The sequence below is a fragment of the Cheilinus undulatus genome, linkage group 22, assembly GCF_018320785.1.
Source record: "Cheilinus undulatus linkage group 22, ASM1832078v1, whole genome shotgun sequence".
Taxonomy (NCBI): Eukaryota; Metazoa; Chordata; class Actinopteri; order Labriformes; family Labridae; genus Cheilinus; species Cheilinus undulatus.
In genome coordinates this window covers 33,232,039-33,258,653 of record NC_054886.1, presented here as the reverse complement: position 1 = coordinate 33,258,653, position 26,615 = coordinate 33,232,039, and the positions used below count along the sequence as shown (strand labels likewise).

General features: G+C 36.4%; 2 protein-coding genes and 1 long non-coding RNA gene across 3 annotated transcripts; 1 reads left to right on the top strand and 2 right to left on the bottom strand.

Moving 5' to 3' along the window:
- LOC121504347 (low affinity immunoglobulin gamma Fc region receptor III-like) lies at window positions 1-4,488 on the top strand. Its single transcript, XM_041779057.1, has 7 exons — window positions 1-31; window positions 180-242; window positions 337-588; window positions 1,102-1,344; window positions 3,964-4,002; window positions 4,106-4,178; window positions 4,428-4,488. Exons 1-7 carry the CDS (start codon window positions 1-3, stop codon window positions 4,486-4,488), a joined length of 762 nt encoding a protein of 253 aa, XP_041634991.1.
- A 14,459-nt stretch (window positions 4,489-18,947) lies between these two features.
- On the bottom strand, window positions 18,948-19,874 carry LOC121504966. Its single transcript, XR_005991493.1, has 3 exons — window positions 19,845-19,874; window positions 19,613-19,667; window positions 18,948-19,442 (listed from the first exon to the last, which is right to left on the bottom strand). It is a non-coding gene; the product is annotated as an uncharacterized LOC121504966 (long non-coding RNA).
- Window positions 19,875-22,200: 2,326 nt separating this feature from the next.
- On the bottom strand, window positions 22,201-26,397 carry LOC121505020 (trichohyalin-like). Its single transcript, XM_041780141.1, has 4 exons — window positions 26,368-26,397; window positions 26,140-26,194; window positions 23,487-23,627; window positions 22,201-22,961 (listed from the first exon to the last, which is right to left on the bottom strand). Exons 2-4 carry the CDS (start codon window positions 26,168-26,170, stop codon window positions 22,618-22,620), a joined length of 516 nt encoding a protein of 171 aa, XP_041636075.1. The 5' UTR covers window positions 26,171-26,194; window positions 26,368-26,397; the 3' UTR covers window positions 22,201-22,617.
- Between the last annotated feature and the right edge of the window lie 218 nt (window positions 26,398-26,615).

Genomic DNA, 26,615 nt, shown 5'->3' with positions numbered 1-26,615 from the left:
ATGGAGGTCTCTGGACTTCACCCAAAACTCTGTGAGTACTGAGACTGTCCTCTTTTCTGATCCAACTCAGAAACACTAAAGATTACATCAGCTGATAACATGACAGAGTATTTAGATGCTTAGATGGTGAATTTATGTGTATTTTTCTAATGGACTGAGTTATTTTGTTGTCTTTCTAGTGCTGTATGTGCTGCTGCTGTTGACTGATCACTGTCACAGCTTTAACCACACTGCAGAAGTCGGTGAGTCGAGGCTTGGTTATTTATTTTACAATTTAAATAAAAACTCTCTTTTTCATGTTAAATTAAATATTTATGTCTTTTTCTCTCTCCACAGTTGCAGCTTTTCCTCAGATTGACCCAAACAGACTGCAATTCTTTGAGTATGAATCCATACAGTTAAACTGTGAGGGTTTTCCTGCCTCAAATGACTGGAGAGTGATGCAGGCCAGCTCATCCAGGACTACTCAGTGGGAACATTCAAAAAGATCCTTGAACATTTATCCTGCCTTTGCATCACACAGTGGAGAATACTGGTGTGAAAATGAAGAAGGAGAGAAAAGCAACACACTTAGCATCAACATCACTGGTACGTTCCTCACATTACTCAGATTATTTAGAAATCTGTGCTGAATTTATTGTCTTTTTTGTCAAACATTTGTTTTACTAGAAAAGAATCAGGAGTAAAGGGTCTGTATGTGGTTGGCACTGTCATCTCACATGAAGACGGTTCCTGGTTTAGATCGCTGGCTAGGGGCCTGATGTGGGAAGTTTCATGTTTCTCTGATTCTTCAGCCTTCAAACATGCTTGTTAGGTTAACTGGTGACTCTGAATTGTCTTTTGCTCAGAATATGATTACTTTGTCTTGTTGGCAGGGCTGAAAAGTTTGTTTGCCACATTAGCCACAGTGTATGCCAATGAGTATAAAATCAGTGAATCCATTGAGTATCCTACCTCTCACCCAGTGGATGAATAAATGGTGGGGATTCCAAGCCAGCAGGAGGACCTGACTGTAGGCTCTCTAGGTTTAACCTGCTGGAACTATACTCAATGATAACAGACTTTCAGCATGGCTGACAGCTGTGCTTTTCTGTTTTTCAGCTGGTGATGTGATCCTGGAGAGTCCGACTCTTCCTGTGATGGAACAACAGACCGTTACTCTGCGGTGTAAAAAACGACAATCACCCAAAAACTTTGTGGCTGATTTTTACAAAGATGGACATTTCAAAGAAACTGGATATAAAGGCACGATGACCATTCACAATGTGTCTTCCTCTGATGAAGGACTCTACATGTGCAGGTCTGGAGCTGGTGAATCACCAGAGAGCCGGCTGGCTGTCACAGGTGAGACATAGCAGCTACCAATCATTTATCAAAATAAAGAACCGCTCAGTAGTCTGTGAAACTGTTGAGTTTTTAAAAGTTGTTGGGTCCATACTCTGGTAAGATTGGAAAGGACTGCAGAAATGTAGCTCTGCCTGATGTTGCATGTTAGTGTTCAAAAATATTCTCATTAGTGGGGATGCTGAGCATCTACACCATTGATATTAGCGTCTGCCATTTTGTTTATTATTATTCTTCGGTGCCGGCTATCTCCTCCTTCATACTTTGTCATATCAACACCGTTTAATCTTTAAAAAATTCAGTTTCTCCGTCATTCGACTGCTATGACTTCTCGTTTCTAACTTTTTTGATTTTTAAAATATAGCTATTTTCATGCTATTTTCAGCTATTTTCAGCTTTTTTAATGCTATTTTCAGCTATTTAAAGGCTACTTTCAGCTATTTTTTATCCTTTTTAGCTATTGAATGCTATTTTCAGCCACTTTTATGCTATTTTATGCTATTTTCAACTATTTTTGTGCTTTTGGCTATTTTCAGCAGTTCCTCCACAATTCAGCTCTCAGCATCCCCACACAATTTAGCTGAAATTGCAATTTTGATCTAGTTGATTTTGACAGTGCTTAAAGAAAGTTAAATTAGAGACCAGCATGCATGTCTTGTCTTTATCTTTTAGATGTTTTTATCAGTACGGTAACACAAAGATAAGGCAAACATTTCAGAGCGTTTATATTATCCCAAAATTCTGTAGAAAATGGCATTTTTTGCAAAATATATTAATGTAATCACAAGTTTCATTGTCAGCAGTGTAACAGGACTTCTGCTTTGATTAGCTCCATAATATTCTGTATCTTCACAAATATTGTAATGTAGTAGTGTCGGTCTTTAAAGAGGCAGTTAAATTCCTATTGAATATATGATGCATTAACTCAAAGACCTTAAAACCTGTTTTTAATCATGTTTCCAGCATATAGAGCTCCAACACCTCAAAACATGACTGAAAATGTTCAACAGACAGCCCACCCTCATCTTCCTGCTTCCAACCCTGGATCTCAGCTCATCATAATATTATCAATTTCCATCCCTCTACTGTTTGTGGCCGTGCTGCTGACAGCCACTGGACTTCTTTATCATCAGAAACAGAGAGGTAAAAGTACTTTAAAAGGTTTACGTTTTTTAAATGAAATAAAATCACATTTCCAACAAATCATAATAAAGTCAAGTTACTTTTTTTTTCACAATCTCCAGCAGTATCTGCACGGCAAATGAAAAAAAAAAATCCAACTTTTTATTTTGCTTTTAAATGAAAATGTTCAAAATGCACGGGGCATTTTCAGTCATCAACATGTCCATTAATTCAAACTTATTCACCGTACCTGGATGAAAATTTAGAACAACTTTAAGAAGATCTGCTCAAATATCAGTTTCCAAGAAATTATTTTTGTCTTATCATGAACTGTTATATATCAGCGGATAAAAAATAGAATATTAAGTTATTTTAAAAAGGAGAAAATTATACATGTGGAAACAAAAATACCGACGATGTTTACTAGATGACAAACTTTAAACACACCTTTTCTGATTAAATGGTTTTGGTTTGACAGGCTGTTCAAATGATTTTCAAGTATAACTAATCTAAGATATTAGGAGATACTCTGAAAATCAAGACCTTGTGAAGGAGTGAGTTTTTTAAGTTTTGAAATATTTACCTGGCAATAAGAGGCAATATTATATATGTAGGTAAAAATACTGGAGTTTAAAAAATGTCATTGTCAGTGCATTCAGTGTCATCATGCTTTTCTCTGTGTAATAATGGACTAAAATAAATGTGGTATTTACATGTATTAACCACATGATATGGCTCTCAGGCTGCTCAGCAGAGAAGTCAAAGAACTTTAAAAATAAATTGTCTAAGAAGCCTAAAGCACTTCATAGTTTAATATTTTACATTTACCATTACATGTAGGTATTTTTTTATGCTTTTGTATCAAAAAAGTTCAAATTTATAATTTATATTTATGCAAACTGATGATATTGTTCAGAGGTTCCTTAAATTCATTCAAATTTAAAACAGGTTTTTATCCAGACAGGAAGTAAGGTAACCAACGGTGGCACTAATTCCAAAATAAAGCCTGACAACAGTTTCCTTGAGACATCTCTTAGCATGACCTTTAACTTTAAATGAGTTTAATGTTAGTTTTAACTGAGAAGTCATTGAACTAATCAATGATCATTCCTTTTAGTCATTTTGTACATGCACTCCTATATATTCCTTAATGTAAAACTGTGTTGAACTGTTTTTTTTTTTGTTGTTGTTGTTGTTGTTTTTTGACAGAATGAACACTGTGAAGTTTTCTCCTATCATCAGTCATGGAGTCAGACCACACTGGTGTAGCACTGCAGCATTATTAAAATATTCAGTCTTAAAGATAGCATCATAAAGCATCTTTTGGAGATTGTTCAGAAATGTTTTGTATTGTTATTATGGACTCTAAAAATGTGCATATTTATTGAAACCATTCCATCTATTTAAAAATCTGATTCATTGTAATAAACTGTCAAAAGTCAGTAACCTGGGAAAGACACTGATAAAATTCTCTGCCTTCTCTGTTTGACTCTGTAGGTCAATGTTTACTCTGTAAGATACCCAGAGAAGAAACAGGTGAGCACTGGAGAAACATTAGCACCTTTATTTTGTGTTTAAGTAATATATATATATCACTCTGTATCATCTCTATTTATTTTTTTATTATTGTAATTCCCAGTCTATGAAAACACGAGTGCTGATCCCAGCATGATGCTCTATGTGAATGTCCCGAGGGAGGAGAATGAAAAGAGGTAAGTGTCATAAAAATCTATTTTCCCTCTTTACACTTAAGCTGTGTGTGATTTATTCTGTTCATGAGATTATATTCCGATTGTCTCATTTCTCTATTATTAAGGCCTAAGCACCAACCTTGGGTCGGCGAGGACCCAATTGTATTTTGTCTCTCAAAATCTTTCAGGCAATCCGAGGCCTGTTTTGGGCCCCTAATATAGTTTAAAAAGTCTATTTTTTTCTCAAAAACTGTCCCCCTGTGGAAATAGCCATCTGGTGGTGATGGCCTCGGGGGAGGGGGAGGAGGGGGGCACCAAAAGTGAGAAATGAAAATCAGAACACATATACTACGCCTTCCACATTATTATGCAAATGTTATTTTTCTCTTATTTTCCTAAAAATTAATGCAAATGACAGTCAGAGTATTTTTTCAAGTCATCAGCCATTAGAGCATAACTCAAATGTTTTTGAACAAACTTCATAATGATAACCTCTTTTTTTTTTTTATAAAAACCTCAAAATGCACTGTTCCACAGTATTATGCAAAACAGATTTTTAAAAGATTTTATAGGTTGTAAAGAACTGAAAATGGTCATTCATTGAATTTGCAGCATTGGGAGGTCATATTTACTGAAATCAAAGCTATTTCAATCAAAAACATCTTAACAGGCAAAGTTCCATTTGCAAATTTGCATAATAATGTGGAAAGCGATGTATATCATGATTAGACAAAAAAAAAAAAAAAAAACATTATGACCATCCTTTAAAACTAACAAGAAACACACAACAAACAAGGAATGGTCAAAATTTGGTGTTTTTTTGGCCCTCTCCACTGACGGACACTTTTCACATTTTAACAAACTTATCTGAGGGATTTAAATTGATCAACTCCAGAATTTTTTCACTCAAACTAGACAACCTTGAGACCCAAAGTTGTGTGAACTGTGAGTTTTCACCATACGGCCGTTATCAGAGCGGCCATTTTTGTCTATTTTTTTTTACAGTGAAATCACACCAATATTGCTTTATAACTTTTACGTGTTTATTTCAATCATCACCAGACTTCACAAGGATAATCACACATCGGTCCTGAATACATTCATGCAACAATATCATAACTTTGTCACAGCGCCCCCTTCTGCCAGTCATATATTTGCTCTGCTGATTTCTGCTGTGTTTTTTTATGTGTTGCCATAACAAAATCAGCCCCGGCACACTGTTTGACCCAGGCTTATGAATCTTGGTGTACATATAGGTCATCATCAGACCTATAAAAAAGCTTCTTGGACACATGCCCAAAACCCAACAGGAAGTCCCCAAACTTCATCGCAATTTCAAAATAACATATTTTTTATGGTGCAAATGGGCTTTAACCCCTCTCAACTTTTTAAAAATTCATTCTATGTATATAGAAAGTAAGTCTCATAATGTTGTCCAGTGTGTCATGACCAGTAAAAATAAAAGGAAACCATGTTTTTTTTCTGTCACAGGTCACACAGATGATCATGAAGAAGGACGGTTGATGTACAGGTACAGTACGGCCATTGTTCTCTAACTCTACAGCTTTTAGGACAGATGTCTGACAGTGGAGTGAGAACCTAATACTACTAGTTATAGTAGCATTTTTCTGGTAAGAAAGATGTTAAACAGCTTTCATTTCAGTGTAGAAAGTTTTTAATATTAGTTAACAGTGATTTCTTTGTTTTAGTGTCTGGAAAAAATTCAACTAACATGGAAAAGAAGTATAGGGAGAGGATTTTCTTTCCAAATTCCAATATTAGCTGTTTACCTGTATTATGGAGATGTTAATGAGAATCATAATGACTATTTTCAGGTCCTGAACAACTGAGAATTCATTGATATTTCAAAGCATTCTGGGGCTTATCTGCATGGAGAGGCCATTATGGTTGGGGATATTCACCAGTACTTTTTAACACATCAATTTAAACCGTACACCCACCCTTCATAGCGAGTTAGGAGCCTCTTATCTATAATGTTGCCGTCTTTTTCCCTGAACTTGTCTGTTTCCATTCATCCTTTCATTTGTTAATAATCACTCTCTGATGTCTCTCTTTCACTGCTGTGGTAATCAGCTGGTATGGCCGTCTACTCTCTTAAACTCTGAGCCAATCATATTCTGCCACAACCTCTCGTGATCCAATCATCCTGCTGCTGTCAGATTTTAAAACCTGCTCTCCTCTCTTCTCTTCCAGCCACCTCCATGACATCTCATCTGGTTTCAGGTCCTGCTCCTTCGTGCCATCCTGCATCCCTTCAACGCCACCTCAAAATAAAGGAGGCTGGTGCATTTGAGCCCTTCACAAAGGCGGAGGAGGCAGATGTTTGCCAGGAAGTTGACCGCAATGTCACTGATTCAATAGCATGTGTTAGCATTATTATCATCACTAGTGCTCTGCAGATTTGATCAACCACAGTTATTTTACATTTGTGTTTGACCTTCCAGTTGTGAGACGACTGACTATACCCACTGATCCACAGTCATGTCCTGCTTTAGTGTATTGTTATATTGTGTATTTTTTCCAGTTTTTTATGTGCAGTGATTTCTTAAAGGCAAAACACCAAAGACCCAAACACTGAAGTAACAAAAGTTTTACACTCAGAACTTAAATAGTGCCAGTGGTGATGTTGTGTTAAGCATTTCTAAATGTTTAAAACTGGAGGTGACTCACCACATGTACTAGGAGTGGATTAAAAAAGCTGTAGCAGTTAAACCGCCGTGTTCTTTCTGCTCGTCTGTCGTTTTAAACTAAACGTGACTCCCCACATATGAGAGCAGCAGATTTAAAAATGATGCAGCGGTTAGACCAACTTCTACCTCTGCTGTGTCTGTTCACACGTCTGATGATGAGAACAGAGCTGCTGAGAACTCTGGGAGATTATTTATGGTGACCAGCATTAACTGAAGTTTGACTTTAGACGGACACAACAGCAGTGGTTAAATATTGACATGCAATAGAAAAATACCACAAAATTCTAACTATTTATATTAACCTGCAAGAAAAAAGCATGAGCACACAAACACCACTGCAGACTGATGTGACAGGTGTGAGGATGACAGAGCTCAGAGCAGCCATCTACTGGACAAACATTAAAATATTTCAGTTTTTCACTCAAAAGCAACACAAACAATTAAAAAAAATACATTTAACAACCTGTAAAGGTTTGAAATATTTTCTGCCTTTTTCTCTTCCAGCTTTTTAATCTGCTGTGAATTCCTTTTTAAAATATCTTTGTTTCTTCTGTTTCAGAGGCTAAATATGTTCATTTCTTTATATTTACTGATAGATTTGTATTTAATATAATTTCAGTAAACACTCTGGACATTCGTCTGTTTTATAAACTTCACTGAGTGTAATAAAAATACATCAAATTTGATATTATCACTTGTCTGTTTTGTACGTTCCCTTGCCTTAGTATACTCTATGACAGCGGTTCCCAACCTGGGGTTCAGGCACACCTCAGGGGGCGCCAGAGATCTCAGACAGATCTCCTCTGCTTCGATGCTAAAAAAGAGATGTGCATGTATATTTTTTTAAATCATTATTAGAAATATACTTTATGGTGATGAAAAAATCTGTTCCTCTGAGATTATTAAGTTGTATGTTTATAAGAAGCAATCTCAAAAATTCCAACTTTAAAAGTTCATAAATTTTGACATTAGAAATTCCAAAATTTCAGGTTTTTAGAATTGTAAATTTACAACAGTGTAAAATCAGAGATTTTTTTAAGAAACCAAGCTGATGTAGTGGTTGGATTTCTGACTTGTGGCCGTGCTGCTGTCAGTCACAGGACTCCTTTATCACCAGAAACTGAGAGGTTAAATTACTTTGAAAGATTTACATTATTTAAAAGAAATAAATCACATTTAAAACAAATCATGATAAAGTCAAGTAATGTTGTTTTTTACCATCTCCAGCAGTATCTGACCAGAAAAATGGAAAAAAAAAATCCAACTTTTGTTCACCCTATAATCTCAGAAATTAGCAGTTTTGGTCCACATACATTTTCATCTTCTAAATTAAAATAATATATATAGTTATTTTTTTAGATGTGTGACTTTTTAAACATGAGAGTTTCAGTTTTGTCTTGAAAATTACCAGTATTATTTTCTTGTCTAGAGAGGCCCTCAAACACCATCATAATAATGGATAGTTTAAACATCTTTTTTGTCAAGAATAAGCACAGTGAGACCTATTATGTTGGGATTTTATCAGTGAAAACCAATATAATTGATGTGTGCTGTTTCTAAGTGGGTCCTTGGGGGAGGGGCTTAGCTTTCTTTAGTTACAAAGGTGGGGAACCTCTGCTCTGTGAGAAAGCCTTCAGAAATGATCAGAAAATGACATTTAGCCATTAAAAAAGTTAAATGTATTATTTAACAGATGTGTATTTTTTTGCAGGAAGCACCAAGGAAAGGTTTTGTTTGCTAACTTACTCTGCAAAGGAAACTTCTCTGAATCAGTCTTATCAGACTGGATGTCAGGATCTGCAGTCGGCTAAACGACACTGAGAAGTTAAGATTAAATCTGCCTCATAAAGAGCAGATGAACGATGTTTCCCTTGTGCTCTCTCTCCCAGTCCTTGTGAGTGTTTGTGTGCCACACCTGACAATCAGCGATCAGGGACCTAAGTGGGTCACCTGGATCACACACCTGCATCCCATCAGCTAATCTGCCTTAGTGCAGGAAGTCCGGTTCCAGCTCCCCTCATCACCACATCATTACGTCCACTCTGTGCTGCTGTTGGTCGGCCACTATGCTCACTTTAAGTTCAGAGATTGTTTATGCTTTTGTATTTCTTTCAGAGATTTTAATAGCCTTTTACTGTGTTCAATTCTGTAACTTCTAACATCAAGACGACTCCTCAACCAACACAACTCATCCTACGGAAAGCCAGCAGCATCAGAATTCATTCATTCATCACTACTCCCCAGTCTCAACAAAAAAACAGACTAGAACTTCTGGGTCTGAGAACAGAAACGTCAGACCTCACAGTTGACACCCTCTCGGCTCACTGGGTATTGTGTGTTTTCTAGAAGAGGCGGTTCCATCTAGAAGTGTAATATAAAACCTGTTTAATGGTTCTGAAGGTCAGAGAGGCTGTGACAGGATACATAGCAATAAAATAATCCCACTGACACCACAGCTGTGAAAATAATCAACTCTGACACCCTCAGATCACTGAGTGGACAAATCTAAAAGTGTGTTTGAAGTCTAGTCTAGCATGGTCAGCCTCAGACTGAAATTATCCCATACTGTTTCATTTGCGAAGACCAAAAATATATAACTGGAAAAAGGCAATAAAAAAGTAAAACAAATAGCTTTGTAAAGATCTCATATATATCTACAGTGCTTAACAAATTTATTAGACCAGCAGTCATAAAAACAAGAAAACATAAATATTTTAGAAACCTTTCAAAAACCTGTTTAAAACTAAACACTAAAACTGAGAACGTTTTACCATTTTGAATAGGAATGAGGAATTTCAAACTGAATTCACCCAAATTTGAGCCGGCTCACTGGGCTTCTCTGAGAAGTCAGAAATGAATCAAGCATAACATTCAACCACTAAAACTCATTTTTCTGTTCAGGAATGACAGTAAATAACTATAATTTGACATTTTAATCAAGAAATAATAATGTGCTTTACTATTTTTTTCAGGTTTTTTTGTATATCGGTAAATTTGAAAATTCATGGATAACAATAATAATTCTATTTTAGCATTAAAAATATCATTTGGGTTAAAGAGCTTCTACATATTGGTGTATTAACCATTGCAGAAACATAAAAAATGATTTTGGTAATTACCAATGCTGTTAATTTGGGCAGCTGTGGCATAAACCTTACTTTGGTTAGGGTTAGGGTGGTCTAATACATTTGTTAAGCACTGTGTATATATATGAGGACACAATGAATACCCCCTATGAAAATTTCAGTTCTTCTCAAGTATTTCCCAAGTGCTGTTAAAAAGAGTGGAGAGTTTTTCACACAGCTTTTCTAAACTTCCAAGTTTATTGAGGTTATAAAGTTGTATATTTTCAAGAAAAAAAAGATATATCGGAGTTTAAAAAGTTATGAAATATTTGAGATTATAAACACAAGAATGTGAAGATCTTAAAATCACAAATTTACAGCATTGAAAAGTCAAAAATTCACAAGAAACCAAACTGGACTAACCAAACAATGCTTACATAACCCCAGTTTAAAGATATGCCTGTTATAGGCACAGATGATATCAATCATGTGATGATTCTGAGCTAAAACAAGAGTACTTCCTTATTGTAACAATTATCTTTGGATTAGGCTCTCAACTCTAAGAAAACAGCTTCATATGGTCTGATTTTCTTCCATGCAATCAGATATTTTGGACGTCATGGTCTGAAATATTCCAAACTTTGGTTCACATACATTAAATCAGAAATCCTGGGTACGCTGATCTCTGCAGCCTGAAGTTTTACAAACATGTCCAACAACCACAGAGCGATGTTCACAGGTTACCTAAAGTAGATTAATAACTAGTTACAGTACAGAGAATTCAGGCTCTGCTTTGTGTTCTTAAAATCAGGTCCAGATCAACAGGAAACTTGATTTATGGCCAGATCAATATCCACAGACTAGGAAACAGTCCGGATCTCTGTTGAGTCTGAATATTCTGATTTAAGCAGATATTAGACTTCCGTGTTTTGCAGCCCTGAGCAGTTGAGTTGCGCGCTGACGTGGCGTCAGTACAACCCCCTATTGTTGTGTGTAGCTCCGCCTTTTTGGTACGGATTGGTAAGGTTGGTACCCTTATGAAAAGTGGGACGGTACGAGTTGGTTTTTTGGGACCCATTCCAACTTTTGCTCTATGGAAAAAAATTGCATGCAGTTCCACACTGAACTGAGCAGGACCGTTTGGTGGAAAAGACTTATATGAAATAATTAGACCTATTATGTTGGGATTCTATCAGTGAAAACAGTTAAAATTGATGTTTACTGATGGGTCTGGGGAGGCTTAGCTTTTCTAAGATACAAGTTTGGAGATCCCTCAGGAATAAAAGGTTGGGAATGAACGCCCTGGACAATCCACCTCGCACTGTTAGAATAAAGCTCCTAATAGGCCTCAACAAATCCAAGGACCTGCTTTTTCAGTGTTTGTTACTCTAATCCATGAAAGTACAGGCATCATTCTCATCATTCTTCAACATTGTCTAGAAAGCTGATTTTCTATTGGCTCCAGCAGTTTCTCTCTGTTCAGGATCTCCCGTTCCCAAATTTCCTTCTCCCGGTCAAAGCTCCACTCAGCTTTTAACAAGTTTTCCTTTTCTCTAAGAAGTTCCTCTGGCTTCTCAAACATCCGTTCTTTCTCTGTTATCTCCATCTCCACAGACTGAAGCCTCCTCTTGTTCTCTGCTCTCCCATCTTCCATGATCTCCAGCTTCTGACTGAGCTGCCTTATTTCAGCATTGAGTGTGGCAGCTGTGCCATTAAGAAGAGTTTTCATGTTCCTGTGTCCTAAAATAAAAAGAGAGATTAGTAGCATAAAAATCATCTGAAAATTCCAGTTCAAAAATGTAAAATATGAATAAATACACAATAAAAGAACTAGAACATCCTTTTCAACCACGATTCAATGAAATATACCACAAAGATATGGAAGGTTCAGACTGATCATCTTTGTTTTATTGGAAATACAAACTCTAACATGTTTCAAAAAAGGTGGGACACCAAAAGAGAGGGAAAATTGTGGAATTCTCTAAAACACCTGGAACATTCTGCAGGTAAGTTTATTTGTAACAGGTGATCGTATCATGACTGGTTATCAAAAACACGCTCAGTTATGATGGGAATAGTCCATCGGTTCATGAACAGTGTTTTTAAAGTGTAGCTGAAGGAATTTAGAGATCTGATCATCTACAGTCCATCATATTATCAGAAAAATCAGAGAATCAGGAGGACTCTCTAAACATAAGGAGCAAGGCTCATTATTGGTAGTTAATCTTGAATATGTTTGCGCTCATTTATGTGGTATAAAGAATGATTCGTGACTTACTTCTACAACAACACAGAAGAGCCACCGCCAGAAGAGCAGCAGCCACACTGATCACAATCACATAAACCTTCCAGTCAGAAAATGTGCCACTTTGTGAGGCATCACCTGAGGAAAAAATACAAATATATGATGTTAGATTTAGTGGAAAATTCTAAAACTGCAAGATTAGCAGTCATTTACTAAGTACAGAAGACTGAAGTATACAGTTAGTGAGGAACAGACACAAAAACACACCCAGAAAATTATTTAACTGGAAGAAACAACAAAGTACTCACGGTTCAGCTGGTCATCTGAATGCTGAGACATGCTGGATCGCTGGCAAATATAATTCTATAAAAAAGAAGATTTTTAAGAGAAAGCACAGAAGAATTCTGCTCTCCTTTAAATAAAGACAAACTTTTCTATTTATGAAGGTGTTCAGATTTTAAATCCACAATAGGAAATGATGAATGATTTATCATTAAACTTTAACAATTAAATATATTTCAGTCTAACAGCTCACCTGTCGTGCCGTCCAGTCAGCTCACCTCAGTTTGTGAAAAATTTCAGCGACCAAAGTCTGACAATAAAATGATCAGTGTTTAAACAAGGCAGGAAGGTGTTCACCTGTTATAATAAGCAGCCATATCACGGATGATCATGAGGCAGCAGCTGTGTTGATGTTGAGTCAGCTAAAGTTTAAACTTCAGCTGTAATGATGGTCCTGTTATATAGTTTATCATGACTGCAGAAGGACTGCTGAGGCAGAGTTGAACCTTCAGTTCAGTCAGAGGCTTATGCCCCGTTTATACGACAATGTTTGGCTTCGTTTTCTGTTTTCATTTCCAAAAAACTCCCCATTCAGACGGCAATGTGTTAAAATCTATCTCCGTTCACATGAGACTGCGGGAAACACCAAAATCAATGTGGTGTACATGCCAGGCCAATAGACGGTGGTGTAATTCTGGTGCAGACATGGAATACGTCTCCGCTGATCCAAGTGATGGTGAAGTAAATCAACGCTTTGTTGGAGAAGTGCAGTTAAATTCAAAAGAGTGAGGAGCACGAACAATACACTGGTGTCGGCCATCTTTGTTTTGGGTTTCCTGTCCCAAAACATGCATCATAAGCCTACTCGCTGGTGGATATTTACTGCAGCCGCAGTGCGTATGTTTGTTTTCAGAAAGTGCCGTTTTCCCTGTTTACATGGAGACGGAGGCGTTCCACTTTCAGACACCAAAATGCTGCAGCCGTGTAAATGGACAAAACACTACAAAACTTTTGCGTTTTCACCCAAAAACGTTGTCGTGTAAATGGGGCATAAAATAAGTGAACAGCTATTTATTATGCTAATTTTTATTAAAATTAAATCTACAGTGTCTTCAGTGATTGGACTGTATCAAAATGTTTTCCTGTTCTGGGAAGGGCAGTGAGGCCAACAGACCCTGGTCTAGACCCCCTTTTATGGAGTCTAGACTCTGGTGTTAGTTGTTATGGGGAATCAGGATCAGACGAGTAGACTAAGTCGTGACATTTTTAGCCAGTTTAGACATGTGCTTCCCAATATAGGAGTTTCTTGGTGTCCTGGATAGTAAGCCCCTTTTTGGAAATGAAACAGAAGTGGGTCATTGTCAGTTTTGTTTAGATTGAGCTTGTGAGTACCAGTCTCTCTGCAACACTTGGGCTACGTTCACACTGCAGGCCTTAATGCTCAATTCAGGTCTTTTCTCAGATCTGATTTTTTTTTTTTTTGTGTGTGTGTGTTCACACAGCAGTTAGCTTCCAAAAGATCAGATACGTATCTGATTCAGAGCCACATATGAAAGTGGCCTGAATCTGATTCAAAAAGGTCAGATTCATTGTGACTTGTGCTGTTCACACTGTCTGAACAAAATCAGATACAGGTCACATGTCAGCACAACAATCAGACTCAGGTCACTTTTAACTGCAGTGTGAACGTAGCCTACCTTACTCTGCAAAGGAAACTTCTCTGAATCAGTCTTATCAGACTGGATGTCAGGATCTGCAGTCGGCTAAACGACACTGAGAAGTTAAGATTAAATCTGCCTCATAAAGAGCAGACGAACTATGTTTCCCTTGTGTCCTCTCTCCCAGTCCTTGTGAGTGTTTGTGAGCCACACCTGACAATCAGCGATCAGAGACCTAACTGGGTCACCTGGATCACACACCTGCATCCCACATCCCCTCATCACCACATCATTACGTCCACTCTGTGCTGTTGTTGGTCGGCCGCAATGCTCACTTTAAGTTCAGAGATTTTTCTGCTTTGTATTTCTTTCAGAGACTTTAATAGCCTTTTACTGTGTTCACATCCTGTAACTTCTAATATCAAGATGACTCCCCAAGCAACACAACTCATCCTATGGAAAGCCAACAGCACCAGAATTCATTCATTCATTGCTACTCCTCAGTCCCAACAATAAACCACCCTAGAACTGTTCTCCTCGTTTGTCTGCTTCTGGGTCAGAGAACAGAAACTATAGACCTCACAGTCTAGCTGACACCCTCTCTGCTCACTGGGTATTTTGTTTTTTTTATAGGAGGCTATTCCATCCTGAACTGTACTATAAAACCTGTTTAATGGTTCTGAAGGTCAATAAGGCTGTGACAGGATATATAGCAATAAAATAATCCCACTGACACCACAGCTGTGACTGTGAAAAAAAAAATGAACTCTGAGAAGACTTGAACCAGAGCACACCCTCAGATCACTGAGTGGACAAATCTAAAAGTGTGTTTGAAGTTATCTAGTCTAGCATGTCAGCCTCAGACTTAAACCATCCCATAATTTTTTTTTTTTTTCATTTTCAGGGCCAAAAATATGTAGCTGGAAAGGGACAATACAAAAGTAAAACCAATAGGTTTGTAAAGATCTTATATATGTGTATGTATGTGAGGACACAATTATTAGCCCCCCATGACAATTTCAGTTTTTCTCGAGTATTTCTCAAGTGCGGTTAAACAACTTCTGAGTTTATTAAGGTTATAAAGTTGTATAATTACAAGGGAAAAAAAAGATATTTCCAAGTTTAATGAGTTGTAAATTTTGACATTATATACACAAAAATGTGAAGATTTTAAAATCACAAATTTACAGCATTGAAAAGTCAAAAAATCACGAGAAACCTAACAGGACCAACCAAACAATGCTTACATAACCCCAGTTTAAAGATATGCCTGTTATAGGCACAGATGATATCAATCATGTGAAGATTTTGAGTTAAAACCAAAATGAAATAGGCTCTCAACTCTAGGAAAACAGCTTCATGTGGTCTGATTTTCCTCTATGTAATCAGATATTCTGGACGTTATGGCCTAAAATATGCCAAATTTTGGTCCATATACATTAACAATGAAAATGTCCTTTTTTCCACAAGTTTAGAAGTATTCAAAATTTGAAAATGTTGAGATTTTCCTCAAAAGTTAAGATTATCTTCATTTTTTCAAAGGTGGTCCTTGTATGCCATCATAATAACGGATAGTTTATACAAAGATCTTTTGGTGAGAACCTAAGAAATAAGTGGACCTATTATGTTGGGATTCTATCAATGAAAACAATACAATGGATGTTTACTGATGGGTCTGGGGAGGCTTAACTTTTTTTAGATATAAGTTGGGAGATCCCTCAGGAAAAACAGGTTGGGAATCAATGGCCTGGACCAGGGGCGCCCAAATTCTTTTCAGTGAAGGGCAAAAAATGAATCGGGGTGGAGGGTCGTGGACCAAAACTAAACATCCATGTTACAGTGCATGAAATTAAATATGCCTATAGCATAACTGTGCAAAATAATAACTCATACAAAGTAATTTTGAATAACACTATTCTTTATTGTGTTACACAGCATAAAATAACTGAACATCCATATGGTTCAAATACTAATTAGGCATACCGCCTTGAAATCAATTTCAGTAAAAAAGTTCTCATGTTCCCAACTATTTTTAAACTTTCTCTTATCGCCACCCTACCCTCCATGCAGCACAATGTTAATTTGTGGTCAGGAGAGGAAGTGCAATAATAAATAAATATTCAAAGAAATATTTAGAATGCTGGCAGACAGAAAATAATAATAATTTTTAAAAAATCAAAACTTTTAACATGGGTGACGGGCCAAAAATAATCACTAGTGGGCCAAAGTTGGCCTGTGGGCCCTAAATTGGACAGCCCTGCCCTAGACAATCCACCTTGCACTGTTAGAATAAAGCCCATTTTAGACTGGGAGTGTAACGGGTGCGTGGATTTTCAGTTTGATTGCATGTTAACAAGTCAGGGCTTTCAGACTGCCTGCATGTGCATCACGTCTTGCGTGGCGGATACACCCAGCTCAGGAGCAGAGTTTGTAGAGATTCGAAGTCTTGCCTATTTTTTCTGTGCACTGCGTATGCCTGTGGACCATATTAGACAGGAAAATGATAAATGGAGAGCCATATGTACATCGTTGTGGCAAATATGCATATAAAGTATGTTTACAGTGTGTTTCTTGATAACCCTGAGGAAGGCCACAAGCTTAAATGTGCTTGTTTGATAAAGCTGTTCTCTAGAGATCTACTTTTAGTGAAACTTTCTGTCTCCACACCAGTAGAATATGTCACAGGAAAGATAAACACCGTATGTGTCGAGTTAATTTTCCCTTTTTCCTGGTATCATTGCCTGCCCCTACTCGCTTGAGGCCTGGAGATCAACAGAGAACGCTGGACACAACTCAGCTGGCTTCACGTTACTCCATTTATTGGTCACAACAGTTGAAGTAGCAGTGGCAGTAGCAGGTTGATAATCTCAAAAAAAAAAAAAAAAAGATAAAGAATCAGGCTGTCATTAAAAGGATTCAAATCAATTGCCTTATTAATGTCCATTTTAAATACATTTTAAACAAAGGATCAACTGCAAATTTATCAGTTGACTTTCTTAACTCTTTAAATTATTTCAATCACTTTAACCTTGCCCTGATAAGTCTTGAACAGTTTTTAAACTTAAATTATTTGACCAGTACATTCAAGTTCATTCTTTATGCTTAAATATTTAAACTACTTCATAAATTTAACTCAAAATTATACATGTGAACTATTGTAACCACTTTAATGATTAAAATACATTGACTTAATGTTAATGTTTTAATGGTCTATTTTCAAATCAATCAATAAATAAATGGGCAATATTTAAATCAAATCAGATCAAATGATCTCAATCTCAATCAGATTGCCTTTTTAAGTTTAAACAACAAAATAGAATTAAAGATAAATCCTAAGATAAATCAGACCTCAAATCACCAGTGTCACTATGCCAGTGTTTAACATTTGAAATAGCAGGGCTTAAATTACCAGCACACAAATCATTTTAGCCTTTCAGTCACTAAATTAAAGTTATTATATTGTTTAGTGTGATTAAATTAAAGTTTTCCTCACCACTGGCGTCTCTGAGGTCTCCATGCAGTGATTCCACCACACTCTGTGTCTGATCCTTCTTATCACCTCAGCTCTACCCTCCCCCTCTATACCTGCACTGAGGAGTCTGGTTTGATCCTGCAGCCACTCTTTAGCAGGAAAGACGTAAATGACTGCCAAATAAATTAACCATGACATAAACATAAAATCAGAATGTCTCTAGATTGTCTCAACTGTATGAATGCTCTTCTGGTTTGTTTGAGTGTGATCGCTGTGTCTTTAAGAAGAGTTTTCATGTTCCTGTGTCCTAAAATAAAAAGAGAGATTAGTAGCATAAAAATCATCTGAAAATTCCAGTTCAAAAATGTAAAATATGAATAAATACACAATAAAGGGACTAGAACATCCTTTTCAACCATTATTCAATAAATATACCACAAAGACAAGGAAGGTTCAGACTGATCATCTTTTTTTTTTTTTTTTTTTAATTGGAAATACAAACTCTAACATGGTTCAACAAAGGTGGGACAACTGGGGGTCAAAATTAGCCCCCTGAGGACAGCGTTGTCGGATACAACAAAGACAGATATTTCTTATTCAAAGTTTAACAATTTTTGAAAAAGCAAAAGGACTTTTTAAAATGATTCTTTTTTTTCACTTTTTGGTCTTGAATAAATGGTAGAAGAAGTTTGTGGGAAAGAACCTTAGTTTGACATGTTTACTGTGTTTAAAACATAAAAATCTTTGAGTATAAATTTCTGATTCATTTCTTTTTCTTTTGCCTTTATAGTCCCATAAGTTCTTGCAGCTTACATATTCCTAAAGCCCAGGTTGTCCTGATAAAAAGGATGCTTAGAGCCACAGGGTTAATGTTTCACAATCTTTTTTATATACAGCGCTTAACAAATGTATTAGACCACCTGTCATATCTGTCTCAGAGACCATCCAGCATCATGAAGTGCTTTAATGCGGACTCTTTCATTGTCAGTCAGCTCTCCACGTTTTACCATTTTGGACAGGAATGAGGAATTTCAAACTGGCAGTCATACTGCATACTGCGTTTGGCAGGAGTATGCAGTAGGCCAATTTGAAAAAAAGCCATATTCTGCACAAGTTACAACAGCATGGCTTCACGGAAAAGGGGAGGGCTAGACTGTCTCCTACTAAAAATGAATTGCACGTTCTGAAGCACAAATTGCAACAATAAACATCCTGCACTGCTGAGCAACTGAAGCTGTACATCAAGTAAGAACAGGAAGAATTCCACATTCAGCTCTCCAACAGTTAGTCTCTCCAGGTGCTTCCAGATACAGAAGAGAAAGGATGTGATGCAGTAGAAGACATTTATGGAGCGGGTTGGAGGTACCAAATACTAAATGTGTGTACGTTTCTGATCCAATAATTGTTTTAATGAGTTTAAACTTCAAATATCTTCTCCTTGTGTCATATTCACTGTTTTCTGAGTGATATTTCAGATGTTCAAACATTTTTGGAATTGGCATTTCAGAGTTAGTTTAATCAAATATAAAAAAATAATTTAAAGATCTTCAGTACATTTATTTAAGTATAAACAAGGTTACGACACTGCACTGTTTGAGAACCAGTATTTTTAATAGTGAACGACATGTTGGGCTGTGATTGAAAGATGATTTAAAACTGAAGATCAATATATTTGATCATTATTGGTAGTTAATCTTGAATATGTTTGCGCTCATTTATGTGGTATAAAGAATGATTCGTGACTTACTTCTACAACAAAACAGAAGAGCCACCGCCAGAAGAGCAGCAGCCACACTGATCACAATCACATAAACCTTCCAGTCAGAAAATGTGCCACTTTGTGAGGCATCACCTGAGGAAAAAATACAAATATATGATGTTAGATTTAGTGGAAAATTCTAAAACTGCAAGATTAGCAGTCATTTACTAAGTACAGAAGACTGAAGTATACAGTTAGTGAGGAACAGACTCAAAAACACATCCAGAAAATGATTTAACTGGAAGAAACAACAAAGTACTCACGGTTCAGCTGGTCATCTGAATGCTGAGACATGCTGGATCGCTGGCAAATATAATTCTATAAAAAAGAAGATTTTTAAGAGTAGGACAGAAGGATTCTGCTCTCCTTTAAATAAAGACAAACTTTTCTATTTATGAAGGTGTTCAGATTTTAAATCCACAGTAGGAAATGATGAATGATTTATCATTAAACTTTAATTATTACTAGTAAATATATTTTTTTCTCACAGCTCACCTGTCGTGCCGTCCAGTCAGCTCACCTCAGTTTGTGAAAAACTTTAGCAACCAAAGTCTGACAATAAAATGATCAGTGTTTAACAAGGCAGGAAGGTGTTTACCTGTTATAGATGGAATAAGCAGCCATATCACGGATGATCATGAGGCCAGTCAGCTAAAGTTTAAACTTCAGCTGTAATGATAGTCCTGTTATTTAGTTCTTCATGACTACAGAAGGACTGCTGAGGGCAGAGCTGAACCTTCAGTTCAGTCAGAGGCTTAAATAAGTGAACAGATATTTATTCTGCCAATTTTTATTAAAATTAAATCTGCATTGTCTTCAGTGATTAGACTGTATCAAAATGTCTTCCTGTTCTTGGAAGGGCAGTGAGGCCAACAGACCCTGGTCTAGACCCCCTTTTATGGAGTCTAGACTCTGGTGTTGGTGGTTATGGGGGATGCAGGATGAGATGAGCAGACCAAGTCGTGACATTTTCAGCCAGTTTAGACATGTGTGTCCCAACTTAGGAGCGCCTTGGTGTTGTCCTGGATAGTAAGCCTGCACAGTCGTGTGTCTTACCTGCTGTCTGCCATAACAACCAGAGAGGGTGTGCTTTCAGTGGTTACACTTTTTCCTTGTCTTACTTTCATAACTATGATGATTAATATAATAGTCACAATATGATAACATGCCAAGTCTATTAATCAAAACAGTTTTGATTTATAAACTTTTTTCACATTACTTTAACATTTCAAAATAGCAAAACAAATTCAGTTCAAAATACCGACTCATCGACTGATTTACTGTTTGGACAAAAAAAGAAAAATAAGCTTGTAATCATCAGTGGGGTGATCTAGGTGTCATGTCTGTATTGTTCTCTGGTCATCTCCATGTCCTTCTATTTATCACATAAATTATTAGTTTGAAAATGAATTTTAATCACTGCTAGTAATATTGTGGTCATATTGATCCTTTTTTTAATCATTTAGTGGTGCAAGACAGAACATGACAAGTGGAGGACGACACACTTGAAATACTTGAATATATACATATATATACAGTGCTTAACAAATGTATTAGACCACCCAAAGTAAGGTTTCTGCCACAGCTGCCCTAAATTAACAGCATTGGTAATTACCAAAATCATTTTTATGTTCCTGCAATGGTTAATACACCAATATGTAGAAGCTCTTTAACCCAAATGATATTTTTAATGCTAAAATAGAATTATTGTTGTTATCCATGAATTTTCAAATTTACTGATTTACAAAAAACTGAAAAAATAGTAACGCACATTAATATTTCTTGATTAATGTGTCAAATTATAGTTATTTACTTGCATTCCTGAAGAGAAAAATGAGTTTTAGTGGTTGAATGTTATGCTTGATTCATTTCTGACTTCTCAGAGAAGCCCAGTGAGCCGGCTCAAATTTGGGTGAATTCAGTTTGAAATTCCTCATTCCTGTTCAAAATGGTAAAACGTGGAGAGCTGACTGAAAATGAAAGAGTCTGCATTGAAGCACTTCATGATGCTGGATGGTCTCTGAGACAGATATGACAGCTGGTCTAATACATTTGTTAAGCCCTGTATTATATGTATAAATATGTGTTACATATTTATACATCACATCACGACTTTATAACAGATGTGTTTTTCTGTGGTTGGAGTTAAAATGTGGAATTCCTTACAGAGCGATATGAAGAGCTGCCTGAATATATTTGAGTTCAAGAAAATGTTTAAAGAGAGACTCATAAGACATTATGAACATGGAGAATAGGGTGTTTTCCTATTTCACTGCTGAGGGCAGGCGTTGTCAGAGTCTTGAAAATGTTACTGTATTTTTTTTGAATGTTGCTGTAATATTATTCTCCCAGTTATTGTAAACTTGGCAGACCAACTGTTGAACATTTGTGTTTTGAGTGTGGGGTAGGAAATAAGAATCTTCTTCTCCCTGCTCCTTTCTAGCCATGAAGTGGAGTGAGGTTGAACGTCTCTTTGTGAGGGAATGTGGATTTTGCCATGACTAGAACAAATAAATGAAATTAAATGAAATATAGATATATGAGTGTGTATGTGTGTGCGTTTATTTGTTTTGGGGGAACATAACTGAAAGATGAGGAATATGAGTTGTGAATTCAAACTAGGATTAAAATGTATAAAAACATTAAAGACAGGGAGAGAGAGAGACTGTACAAATGCTGTACATATAGATGTAGGATGCATATAAGGAAAGGAATAGTTGAAGTGGAAGAAATAAAAAAAAATGATAATAATAATGAGAGAAACAAATGATTAAAGCAGACAACGGGAAAAACTGTGATAATTTTTACTTTTAAAGTTTATTCATCATTTATTTTGATGAGCTGTCAACAGGCACATCACTTTAATGAAGTTGATGCAAAGAATTGTGGGTCGTCTTTTCATCTCTCGTTTGGTAAAGGGTTGTCCAGTGTTTCCTCGGCTAAAGGAGAGAATAAAGGAAGCAATGAAGCTCCTTTCCTTATAAGTTAAGGAATTTTAACAGCCTTTATCATGGCTGATACTAAAACACTTCCCGATGGTTTCCTAAGATAAATTGTCTTTCCAACACAAACCTTTCCAGTCTGTGCTACCTTAATGTGCATTCAGAGCAAGAGACTGGCTTGGGGAATTCTCTGATACTGAATAAAGAAAACACACCTTTACACACCTTATCAGTACGCTTTACACTGTAAAAATAGGGCCTTAAATATGCCTTATCCAAAAAAAGGAACATTTTTGTCATTGTGTTAACTGATTTAAGTACCAACATTATTCCTCTTGGTTATTTTTCTTTTTCCTAGAATTACGAAGCTGGTTTTCTATTGGCTCCAGCAGTTTCTCTCTCTTAAGCATCTCCCTCTCACACATTTCTTTCTCCTTGTCAAAGTTCCACTGAGAGCGTAAAAGTTGTTCCTTCTCTCTCAGCAGTTCCTCTGGCTTCTCAAACATCTGTTCTCTCTCCGTTATTTCTGTCTCCACGGTCTGCAGCCTCCTCTTGTTCTCCTCTCTCTCCACTGTCACTCTCTCCAGGTCTCCGCTCAGCTGGATTTTCTGATTCTCCAGTTCATCCCTAAGTGTGGTAACAACACCACGAAATTGTTTTTTCTTCTTTCCTGTGGGGGAGCGAAAATGTAACGTTAAGGCAAAATTCATACTTCAGTTCCAAAAACGTTGGGGCATAGTGTAAAATGTGAAGAAAACAGAATAAAGTTATTGACAAATCTCTTTTAAATGATATTCAACTGAAAACAGCAGGAATACAAGAAAAGTGAGGTTCAAACTGATTTTTTAAACTTTTTTTTGAAAGTACACATATTGTAAATTTCAATCCTTTAACATTCCAAAAAAGCTGGAACGGGGCAAGAAAAGGCTGGGGATGTATGAGGCCCTTAAAGTTAAGTTTTGCATGAAATTGTTAACCATGCAATTAATTTTAATCACATCTTTTCCATTCTAACATTTCTAACCTGAAACATTAGTACTCTGCTACAATAAAGAGAATGTTTCCAAAAATCTGTTGATTCAACTTTGACACATGCAGTGTTGAAATTAAAATAGTTGTAATGTTATTGATTCATAGTATTGATTTTTTTCAGTCACTATTTTAATGACTGTTTTCAAAATAATTTGGGACTTACTTCTCAAAAAGCATGCCACACCCACTGCCAGAATAACAAGGAACAGGCCGATGCCACCGATCAACATCATGGAATTTTTACACATAGGAAAATTGAATTGACCTGAATCAGGTGGCATTTCACTGGGTAAGGCATCATCATCTATGAAGAAAAAGACATAAATAATCTTATTTTAAGTGGAAAGAGTCAAATCTGACAAAAACTGCCCACAAAAGAACATCCTGTAGCTCTGCAAATGGTGAAAAAGGCCTTGTCTGATGCAAAGAGCATGCACAAGGGTGAAATCTACACAAACAGCCAAGCAAACAGTGCCCTGGGTGTCCCTGTCCCGTTTGCACGCGTGTGAATGAGGGAATATTAAATATTTGGTGCGGAGTTGCTCCCTTTACATGCAAATAATCCTCGATACAAAAAGAACTGATGCCTAAAGATCGGCACTGTTTGCTACAGTCAGGAAAAGTGATGCAACAAGATGAATCTGGTGATTAACTCAGTGCTATTTCTTTCTCTCCCTCTCCTTCATTCCAAATAATTGATGAAGTTTTGATTTTTACAACACAAACTATAGTACCACACAGCAGTGATCATCAACTGGTGGCCCAGGGGCCACATCAGGCCCCCCACATCCTTCCATTCGGCCCCCAGAGCATCACCAAATTCAGAACATGTGCAGAGGAAAAGCTATGTTGTGGTATTTAATTATTTTTTAAAATAATCTTCCAACAGCTATTTCAATAACTCTAAAACAATGGGGACTAAAACAGCTTCATCAAGATGACTTTATAGTCCACCCATTTTTTCAGAAAACCACCTGTCAGCCATTATTAAAGAACATGGTTCACGCTAAACATGAATTTATCAGTCCATTCCTGATAAAACGCACATTTTCTACATCATGTTTTTGTGAATATTCAGCAAAAATCTCTCAATAGCCCGCTTTGTGGCTGGTTGTGATAAATAAGGCTGATCTCACTGAGCCTAAAACTTCACATACATTTGAATTAAATTAAAATATTAACCCTTGTGCCCTCCTCACATTTACAACCCTCTGGACACCTTCGGGGCAAAAATGTATACTCACAGAAAAATTGCCATTAAATCATCATGCATTAATATTTTTTTTCTACTCTTTAAAAGAAAAAAAATCTCTTTAACAACTTCAGACCTGCTCAAAACTACCAAACATTCAATAATTTTCAAGATTTTAACCCTTTTAATGCCAGTTTGATAATTTGAAATATTTTGTTTTTTACTAAAAAACACAAAAAATGAATTATTTTTCATATGATAAATAGCAGAAAGACGGGGCTTTGGGGGTGTCAAGAGTCTTGGATGGGTCAAAGATTAGCAACTAAATTGATTTGATTGCATTAATATTTTTTACATAATGTCAGAAATACCCTCCTGACATCTTCGAGGCAAAATGCCCCCACTGACTTCCATTAAAACCAGGTTTTTTAATCTCACTCTCATTGCAGTATAAAATCATGCATTCTTTATGTCAGCATTTCAATGTGAAGAAGTCTAGTGAAATTTGACATTTTTACCGTATTCCACCAGATTCAACCATTTACTCATTGTAGGACCATGCACCAGATTCTTGGATTTTACATTTTTGCCTCGAAGGTGTCCAGAGGGTGCCCTAATGTTAAAGCTGGCACTACAAAAAAAATACAAATGCAATGAAATCAATTTTGTTGGTAATCTTTGACCCATCCAAGACTCTTATCAGCACTAAAGTCCCATCTTTCCACGTTTAATGTTATGGGGGAAAAAAACATTGTACATGTACATTTTTGCCTCGAAGGTGTCCAGAGGGTACAAAATTCATTGAGAGAGTCTGAATGATATTGAAGAGTCAAACATGTTGGATTTCAAAAATTTAACTAGAAAGAAAAATTCCTGTAAAAATTCATGCCACAAGCTGTAAAACTGACAAAATTATCACAAATTAAAAAAAAAAAAAAGTTGAGAAAATGACCAAAAATGCCCGAGGAGGGCAGGAGGGTTAAACAAAAATATCTTAATAAGAGCATTTTTTAAATAAGTGCCTGTTTAGGACCTCTGCCACCTTTGACCTTTGCCACACAGAATGACTTTTCTTGACCAAGGACTGGGTCTCAAGCCTACGTATCAGTTTTATATTCATAATGTTTTATGTGATACAGTAGTTCCTGTGTTTTTGATCGTTATCCTGTCTCTGAGCAAACAGTCATGTTAAAATCATTTCATGTTCTCTGCATGTCTCTGAACTACGGAAGAGTATAAGGGCCACTGAAAAAAAAAAATTTGAGACGAATTTTTTTTTTTCACTTGTAAGAAAAAAGTCAGAATTCTGTGATTAAAGTCAGAATTCTGAGTTTAAAGTCAGAATTTTGAGTTTAATCTCAGAATTCTGAAAAAAAAATTGAGACTTTTTTTTCATTTAAAGAATAAAGTCAGAATTCTGACTTTAATCTCAGAATTCTGACTTTAATCTCAGAATTCTGACTTTTTTTTCAGAATTCTGACTCTTAGTGCTTTTAGTGTGGTATAATCATTCTTCTGGATCCGTCCCACAGTCAGTAACTAAGTGTGTAAGACTTAAACATGGCAGTCAGTGAGACAGAACAATCATCTAGAACTGAGATTTAACAGAAACAGAAGTACTCACAGCTCAGTGAATCATCGCGCTGTAGAGACATGATGGAGTCCTGGAGAATATTATTCTGTTGAACAAACAAGATTTTTTAAGCTACAGAGGATTTCTGCTTTCCACTGAACATAAAAATCACATTACATCTACAAAGAGCTGAGAGTTCAGATTTAAAGTAGGAAATGATGAATGCTTTATAGGTAAACTTTAAAAAGATTCAGTAGCGTTTATATTCTAGGAGCTTACCTGTCGTTCATCCAGTCAGCTCACTTTAGAGGCCAAAGTCTGACAATAAATTATATGAAGCAGGAAGGGATGCACCTGTTTGATATTTAAATCATTAACAGAAGTGTGTAACCCAGGTCAGTGGTTCTCAAGCTGGAGGTCGTGAGACACTAAGACAAAAAAAAAAAAAAAAAAAAAAACTAGGAATATATCTTAAATTCCACTGCTGTCACTTTACACCATTTTTGCCAAATTTTAGTCAGTTTAAT

What these genes read in the sequence shown, in the direction of transcription:
- LOC121504347 (XM_041779057.1), top strand. Translation starts at nt 1, where the DNA reads ATGGAGGTCTCTGGACTTCACCCAAAACTCT. An exon ending in GAGCCGGCTGGCTGTCACAG is followed by an intron (nt 1,345 to 3,963) that starts GTGAGACATAGC and finishes TTGACTCTGTAG; the next exon opens with GTCAATGTTTACTCTGTAAG. An exon ending in AGGGAGGAGAATGAAAAGAG is followed by an intron (nt 4,179 to 4,427) that starts GTAAGTGTCATA and finishes CTGTGGAAATAG; the next exon opens with CCATCTGGTGGTGATGGCCT.
- LOC121505020 (XM_041780141.1), bottom strand. Translation starts at nt 26,170, where the DNA reads ATGTCTCTACAGCGCGATGATTCACTGAGCT. An exon ending in GCGCGATGATTCACTGAGCT is followed by an intron (nt 23,628 to 26,139) that starts GTGAGTACTTCT and finishes TTTTCTTCATAG; the next exon opens with ATGATGATGCCTTACCCAGT. An exon ending in TGTGGCATGCTTTTTGAGAA is followed by an intron (nt 22,962 to 23,486) that starts GTAAGTCCCAAA and finishes GCTCCCCCACAG; the next exon opens with GAAAGAAGAAAAAACAATTT.